This window comes from Syngnathus scovelli, chromosome 1 (genome assembly GCF_024217435.2).
Source record: "Syngnathus scovelli strain Florida chromosome 1, RoL_Ssco_1.2, whole genome shotgun sequence".
In the NCBI taxonomy this organism is placed as follows: Eukaryota; Metazoa; Chordata; class Actinopteri; order Syngnathiformes; family Syngnathidae; genus Syngnathus; species Syngnathus scovelli.
This window is the reverse complement of record NC_090847.1, coordinates 27,311,745-27,320,155: the sequence shown is the minus strand read 5'-3', so window position 1 is coordinate 27,320,155 and position 8,411 is coordinate 27,311,745. Positions and strand designations below refer to the sequence as shown.

Below are 8,411 nucleotides of genomic sequence, written 5' to 3'. Positions count from 1 at the left end.
AGTTGACCAAAGTTCAGCAATCAAGCTGGGTTTACGGATATTTTCAATGATAAAAGCCCTCGACGGTCACGTGATTTCACGGAAAGCCAAACTTTAATTTACGTTGTAGTTACGCAGCCCACCAGGGGGCGGCGCTGTTTCAACTAGTGGTTTATTTATATATATATATTTATATATAAATAAACCACCAGTTGATATTTATTTATATATATATATATATATATATATATATATATATATATATATATATATATATATATATATTCAAGACGCGCACGCACGCACACGCACACAAGACAGTCGAGTGTACCAAGACACTCAGCCATCCCCACGCCCAGTTTATTAACATACTGAGTGACGTCATTGTCAGGCTGAACTCCGATTGGCTTAAGAGGGATGTAATGGAAACGCGTCATGCGCTTCGCTGTTGTTCCGCGTTCGCCTCTTGGACGACGAGTCGCAACTTTGACCGAATACCCTGCTTGACGAAAATCGAAAAAGAACTTGATGTTTACAATGAATTTACTTGCATTCTTTGTTTTGGCTGTGCAAATATACAGCGTGATGCCTGGTAAGTTGGACTTTTCGGTTTCTTATCCTAAAGATTGACGCTCTTGATTTGGAAGTGACGCAGTCATTATTGTTTATTGCTTTCGTTTTCGCCACTCGTCTGTTGCGTCGTTATTTTTAGTTCTTTCACCTGAACGCCCGTTTTGTCACAGTCATACGGCAATACATTGCTATTATTAGAAATGTAATAAAGTTGGAATACTTGAAAATGGCACAAATCAAAGTGATGTGCCCCAGCATAAACATGCAATCGATGAAATATGGAAAAGCCGCGGCACAAGAATAAAATGTTGTACAGGGGAGTCTTTGCAATTAATAATTAACATTTCACAGTCATGGCAATAAAATCGTGTCTAATATTTCAGAAAAAAAAACATTGTATAGCCTCCTTACATTATTATTTCGATAAGAGTCATCATGTCTCCGTAAATTATATAAGGCAGTTCTTTTGTTCAGACAAGTGACATTTATTTAGAATCTAAATAATCTAAGTGAAGAATCTAAGTGGTTCCCAAACTTTTTCAGACTAGCGCCCCCTTGCCCCCCCCCCCCCCCCCCCCCCCCCCCCTGTCAGCAAAGTCAAAGTCAAAGTCTCCTTTATTGTCAATTCCTCCGCATGTCAAGACACACAGGTAACATCTAAAAGTGTTTCACTTGTCTGAACAATAGGATTGCCTCATCTCATTCGTGGATTTTTTTTTTTTTACAAATTAAGAAGGTTGGCAAAAGTTACGTCATTCGATTTCGTTCCTCAGTGGATGTCAGTCACTGCTGAGGGGCATCGAATATCTCGCTTGGGGCGTCACACTAAAATCGAACTTATTAACAACTGAAAGAAAAAAAAACATAGGCAGGTTGTCAAATTCAAGTTTGACAAGTTTGTGCGGAAGAACGCGTTTCCAGAAACATGACATTTCCAATTTCAAGTGCTGCAAAGTTCCATCTGCAGGCAGAATCATTGAAAATATGAAGATTGATTTGATCATGTGTGTCATTTTTGTGTTTGTCTTCCAGTCATTCACACGCTCAGTTATTTCGTGACGGCCTCTCAAGTTGCAAAGCTACCAGAGTACTGGGAGGCCGCGTATGTTGACGGCGTTCAGATTGTGCACTTTGACAGCAACCACAGGAAAGCAAAAGCGAAACAAGACTGGGTGGACAAAATCACAGAAGATGATCCGCACTTCTGGGAGACAGAGACAGCGAATAGTATTGGAAATGCGCAGTACTTCAAAGTCGACATTGAAATCGTTAAAAAGCGCTTCAACCAAACTGGAGGTTTGTTTACGTCCAACCTTCTGCTCGTCAAATGACACTTTTTTTGTCACTGCTGGCTTCTCTCTGATCATCGTCCTCGCTGAATCTTGTGCGCCATCCTTTCAGGTGTTCACATGTTTCAGTGGATGTACGGCTGTGAATGGAATGATGAGACTGGGGAGGTTGATGGTTGGGAGCACCACAGTTACGATGGAGAAGACTTCATATCATTTGAGCTGAAGACGATGAGCTGGATCGCAGCACATCCGCAAGCTTTCATCACCAAACTCAAGTGGGACCAATTGGACGGGTACAATCAACACAGGAAGAATTACTTCACTGAGGAGTGTCCTTTATATTTGAAGAAGCACGTGAGCAACGGGAGGGACTTCCTGACCAGAACCGGTACATTGTCCTCTCACGCCTTCTCTGCGTCTTTCAAGCAATGTCCATCTTTGACGCTCTTTCAAGTTGTTTCTTTTCCTCCATGCACATCCTCCACTCTTCTCTCCATCTTTGCGCGCAGAGCTTCCCAGGGTGTCTCTCCTGCAGAAGACGCCTTCCTCTCCAATCACCTGCCACGCCACGGGTTTCTACCCCAGGACGTCGGACCTCTTTTGGAGGAAGGACGGCGAGCAGATCCACGAGGACGTGGAGATGGGGGAGACCCTCCCCAACCACGACGGAACCTTCCAGACCACGGCCGACCTGAAAGTGGAGCTGACGCCCGCCGCGGAGGGCCGCTACGAATGCGTGTTCAAACTGGATGGCGTCCGGGAGGAGATGGTCACCAAGCTGTACGCCAAAAGCATCCTGAGCAACGTGCGCATCCAGGGTGAGCCACACCTCAGACACGGTTCGGCGTCACGCCCACAGTCGTTCACGTGTCTCATTTTGTTTTCTTGTGAAGAAGAGGAAGACAGGAAGAAGGCGGTGGCCATCGCTGTCCCGCTGGTGGTCTTGGCTCTGGTGGCGGTGGCGGTGGCGGTGGCGGTGTTCCTGGCCAAGCGTCCCAAAAGCCAACAAGGTGAACGACGACACAAATGTTTACTCCGTTTGTGGCGATTCCTAATCTCCTCTTGCTTCTCTTCCATTTCAGCCAATTACGCTCCAGCTTGTAAGTGAGACGTTTTCCGCTTGCTGTTTTGAAAAAATGCCAATGCCTTGAACGTATTTTCTTTTATGCTCCCTCAGCCAGCACCTCATCTTCTGAGAAGGATTGAATGAACCCCACTAAGGTTGAAGGGATGTCTTCTTTTCTTGGGTGCCACGCTTGATTGAATCACATTACAACTGTATGAAATACTTGGAAATGTTTCTTATTTCAAATTGAAGTGCGACGGTTTTATAAGTGCGGTGAATTCTAATTGTATTTACTTCACTAGTTCTTCCAAATACCGCTAGAGGGAGCCAACATGCCACAAGTAATATTCGCATCACACGTTGCTTTTTTTTAAGTGCTTTTTTGTTAAGCGAGCTACTGATTAATTTGATACAAGTGTGAGTATCATTATAAAAATGTTTGAAATGAGGTTTCTGGTCACTGTATTGGATATATAATTTAGCAAGGATAAGCAAGAAATTTAAGTCCATGTGGAGTTAATTTTTGATATTTTATTTTTATTTTTGATGTGTAGTTTGATCAATAGACAATTCAACTTTAGCAAGTAAACGCATATTTACATACTTGAGAAGGAACAAGTTGAAGAAAATCTTATCGTTCCTGCCCCCTTCCACATAATAATAAAATAAAACAAGATAATAAGTGCAAAACTTCATCAAGTACAAACCAAACACCTCACGAGAAAATATATACAAAACCAGACAAGAAATAACTCAATTCATAAACATAAAGCGAAATGTTGACACTTATGGCTGTCCATATAATCTTCTTGTTCTGTCGTTATAGATTTTTTTCAATTGGAATATATTTATACAATACTTTATCTCATTGAAAAGAAAAGGCACGAATAGAAATCGATGGAACTGAAATCGATGGAACTGAAATTGAAAGGGTGCAGGAAAACTAATTTCTTGGGGTTATAATAGGTGACAGGCTGAGTTGCTGAGTCAAACTATGGAGCAGTGAAAGTGAGGAACTCACGCAAAATCCAAATATCCACCAGTTTAAAATTTTTTTCAAAAATATGTTGTTTAGCGGGTACAAGGGCTATAAATCCCAGATGGCTACATAAAAGTAAAAATAAAACAGAATATTGAATTGAAAGTGTGTAGATTTATACGTTGAATCATCAGTTTATCGGATAAACTGAGAAAGGGGTAGGAATCTAAAAAGGTATGCTTCTTCCTACTCCTTTTCGAGCAGTTTCAGTTTGTTGGTTTATTGTTTTTTTGTTGTACGGACTTACATATGACACTACTGTTATTTTATTTTTTTATCTTTTTACGTTTTAAATATGTTCGAAATAGATATCAATCAATCAATCAATCAATCATTTTGCTTTTTAAACCCACATACAGCTCCACAGTGACTCAAATATGGCACTTTAAAGTGTTATTGATTGTATTTTATTTGTATTCATTTCCCCCCTCCTTTTATGTTTGAAATATGTTCGGAATAAAGACTCATCAACAGTTACGCATTCAAATAAATCATCGATTGTCATACGTTCAACTGCCCTGCATTTCAAGTCACAGCCAACAAACAGCCCCCCCCCCCCCCTTCTTGTTTCTTGTACGAGGGAAATTACAGAAAACGACAATATAAGAACAATCAATTACGCTTAAGGAGTAGTATTGACTTCTTAAACAGTAAAGATCTCCATAAGGGACCAAGCATTGCAATTTACGAAATGAAAAATAAATAAAATCTAACTTCTATATCGAACTAAAAAAATCTAACTTCAACGCAGGTGCTTGACTACAAATATAACGTCTTTAAAAAGGAAGGGCACCATTCTTTCTTTTACATTACAAACTATGTTTGTTGTTGTTTTGGTAAATATATCAATTTTATAATTTTTCAAATGTCGATATTCGGAGCAAACATGCAACACACGGTTTATCTATCCATTTATTTATTTATTTATTTATTTATTTATTTATTTATTTGTTCGTTCATTCTTTCATTCGTTCGTTCGTTCGTTCGTTCATTCATTCATTCATTCATTCATTCATCCATTCAATCATTCATTCAATCATTCATTCAATCATTGCAACACACTGCAGGCAGTCCTGAGTGACGTCATCGCCAGGCTGAACTCCGATTGGCTTACCTGAGAGGTAATCGAAGCGCGTCCAGCGCTTCGCTGTTGTTCCGCGTTCGCCTCTTGGGCGATGACTCGCAACTGTGACCGAATACCCTGATTGACGAAAATCGAAAACCAACTTGATGTTTAGAATGCATTTACTTACATTCTTTGTTTTGGCAGTGCAAATATACAGAGTGACGCCTGGTAAGTTGTACTTTTCGGTTTATGATCCTAAAGATTGACGCTCTTGATTTGGAAGTGACGCTGTCATTATTGTTTATTGCTTTCGTTTTCGCCACTCGTGTGTTCCGTCGGCATTTTAAGTTCTTTCACCTGAACGCCCGTTTTGTCACAGTCATACGGGAATACATTGCTATTATTATAAATGTAATCAAGTTGGAAAACTTGAAAATGGCACAAATCAAAGTGATGTGCCTCAGCATAAATATGCAATGGGTGAAATGTGGGAAAGCCTACGCACAAGAATGAAATGTTGTTCAGGGGAGTCTTTGCAATTAATAATTAACATTTCACAGTCACGGCAATAAGTTTTTTTTTTAACCCTAACCCTATACTACGGATTGTAATGTTTTTAGTTTAAAGGACTATTCAACGATTCATAAACTAGCAAAGAGCATACGCAAACAACATTGGTGGATGATTTCTGTGATTCCTGATATTTGGTGGATTCACTCTTCCTCGGCCTACACACCTGCTGTGCTGGACCAGCCTGAACCAGAGACAAATGCAGTCTGACTGAGAATATCCAAGGATCCCACTGCACTAAGTTCATCTCATCCCGAACCAGCGGATCAACATGTCCCGGGGCAACAAAAAAACCCATCAGTCGTGATGGAGATTTTGTCACCGCGGAGGCATTGAAAGAGATGATGGCTGAGCAGAAGGAGTTCTATGTGGAAATGCTCAACAGACAAGAAGCAACCTTCATGAACTTCACCAAGATGATCATGGAATCTACAACTGCAAGAATCGACGGACTCATGAAAGACCTTCAGGAGTTCAAATCTAGTCTTCAGTTTTCGCAAGGCCAAATTGATGACCTGAGAGAGATTGAGAAGGAAGTTGGCTCTCTTGAAACACAGCTGCAGGCTCTGCCTTCTCAGTCTACAAACTATCAAAACAATGACATCATTTCAAAAATTGACTACAGAGAAAATCTGAGTCGATGAAACAATGTCATTACTGATGGTCTACAACAGAACAATTCCTCTGAGTCCTGGGCAGACAGTGAGCAGAAGGTCAGAGAGTTCTTGTGCGCCAAACTATAAATTGACTCTATTGAAATCGAAGGAGCCCACTCTACTGGATCTGTGAAACAGAACACTGGAAAACCAAGGCCAATGGTTGTGAAATTCTGAAGCTACAAAGACAAAGAACTCATCATGACCAAAGCGAGAGCCCATCTTAAGAACACTTCAATTTACGTAAATGAGGACTTCTCTGATCTGTTCAGGAAAAAGAGAGCTGACCTCATTCCTGCAATGAAACAAGCCAGGGAGAATGGAAACGATGCTGTCATCAATTATGACCGGCTGGTAATCAAACCACGGAAGCCACTGCAGGACTGAATCCATGTATCCAAATATCAATGATTTAACTTTTTTTTAACTTGTTTTTTTTTCTCCCTAACAGGTTAACATGACATGGAACATTTGATATAATACTGACCCGGACACAAACTGTTTTTCTAGGTTCTATTGGTATATCTGACTACTATTCTGGGAATGAATTTAAATCCTCTGTCACCCACCAAAGTATGAACAGTGATTTTTCCATCATTCACTTTCATGTTTGCAGCCGGAAGGCAAATTATGGCACTTTAGCTCTATGTTTGACTAGTCTTGATTTCTCTTTTAAAGTAATTGGATTAACTGAAACTTGGTGGAATGATGACACTGCTGAATTGTATGACTTGAGTAACTACAGCCATATTTATAGATACAGAAATGACCAAGTGGGGGGGGAGGCGTCTCCTTATATCTTAACTCTAACATGGTATTAAAGAGCGATCTGACATTGAAAACTATTTTGTGTCTTCTGCTGAAGCTGTCTTTGTTGAAACGAACCAGTCCATTGTCGCATGTATCGACAGACCACCTAGCTTAGGGGTCGGCAACCTTTTTTACTCAAAGAGCCATTTGGGACCGCCCCCCAATGAAAAGAAAGCACCCGGAGCCACAACCCATTTTGACATCATTATATATATTATGCTATGTACAAAAAACTATTGCATTTATGAAAATGAAATCAACAAACTGCTGCAGAGAACACAGAATTTTATTTCTGCATTTTACACTTGGTTGATGCTTAATTTCAAATAAAATACCCGGTGTCTATTTGAGTCCTCGTATTTAAGAAATAAAAATCCAAACTTACCCAACCGACTGAGCAAAAAATGCAAACAGCCTGCAGTCACCTGTCCTCTTATTTATGAGATAAAAATCCAAACTTAGCGAAATATTATCCACCAGCACTGAACGAACAATGCAAACCAAAAAAATGCGCAGTCTGCTTCTGTCAGTTGTCCTCCTGAATTAAAAAAACGGACTACTTCACTTAATATATAGTTATGTATTTATGTCACTTTTATAGTAGTGTGCTGGTAAAACGCCGGCTGCCAGACGTGAGGGACGCCAGGAATTCGAATGTCGCACATCGGCGGATGTGATGCATATTTTGGGCGGTAAAAAAATTAAAAAGGTTTAATTTTAATGTTACAAGTTTACCATAATCTTCAAATTCAGAATTATATTTTAAAATGAACAAACTAAAATAAAATTTAATTTTTATGAACTACTGATTATTTTCCAAAGTCACAGGGAGCCACAACAGAAGGATGAAAGAGCCACATGTGGCTCCGGAGCCATGGGTTGCCGACCTATGACCTAGCTCGAGCCTGTCTGATTTCAAAAGTGACTTAGCAAAGGTTCTTGACACAATTTCTAAAGAAGGGGAAAAAAAAAGTTACTTAATGGATGATTTAAATATCAACATTATAGAGCACCTGAAGAATAATCGAACGAAGGAATTTATTGATACAATGTCTTTTTATCCTATGATATCAGTTCCAACCAGAGTGACGGAGACGTCTGCCGCTCTGATAGACAATCTTTTTACGAATGACTTAGGTGTAAGCTGTAAATCAGGGGTTCTGTGCATGGAGGTTGCTGATCGCTGTCCAACTTAATAATATCCAAGAAACACATTGAGCTAACATCAAAAGCTTGTAAATATAAGAGAACAGTTAATGTCACAAACACAGCTAAATTTAAGTCAGTGATCAATCAGCAAGCATCCATGGACCGATACCCTTCAATCTGTAGACCCACAAGAATCTGACACAATGTATCT

At 39.9% G+C, this 8,411-nt stretch overlaps 1 protein-coding gene across 3 annotated transcripts in view; it reads left to right on the top strand.

Annotated features, from left to right (window-relative positions):
• Positions 1-402: 402 nt before the first annotated feature.
• LOC125976517 (BOLA class I histocompatibility antigen, alpha chain BL3-6-like) overlaps positions 403-8,411 on the top strand; it is a 12,774-nt gene continuing 4,765 nt past the window's right edge. Inside the window, exons 1-7 of one of the 3 annotated variants that reach the window (XM_049732452.2) lie at positions 404-571; positions 1,585-1,848; positions 1,954-2,232; positions 2,354-2,662; positions 2,741-2,854; positions 2,927-2,944; positions 3,022-4,422. In XM_049732452.2, coding sequence (XP_049588409.1) covers positions 508-571; positions 1,585-1,848; positions 1,954-2,232; positions 2,354-2,662; positions 2,741-2,854; positions 2,927-2,944; positions 3,022-3,050 — 1,077 coding nt within the window. In that variant the 5' untranslated portion in view covers positions 404-507 and the 3' untranslated portion in view covers positions 3,051-4,422. Of the gene's footprint in view, positions 572-1,584; positions 1,849-1,953; positions 2,233-2,353; positions 2,663-2,737; positions 2,855-2,926; positions 2,945-3,021; positions 4,423-8,411 lie in introns of those variants that run through there. The other 2 variants (XM_049732449.1, XM_068651208.1) reach the window with 2 other exon arrangements.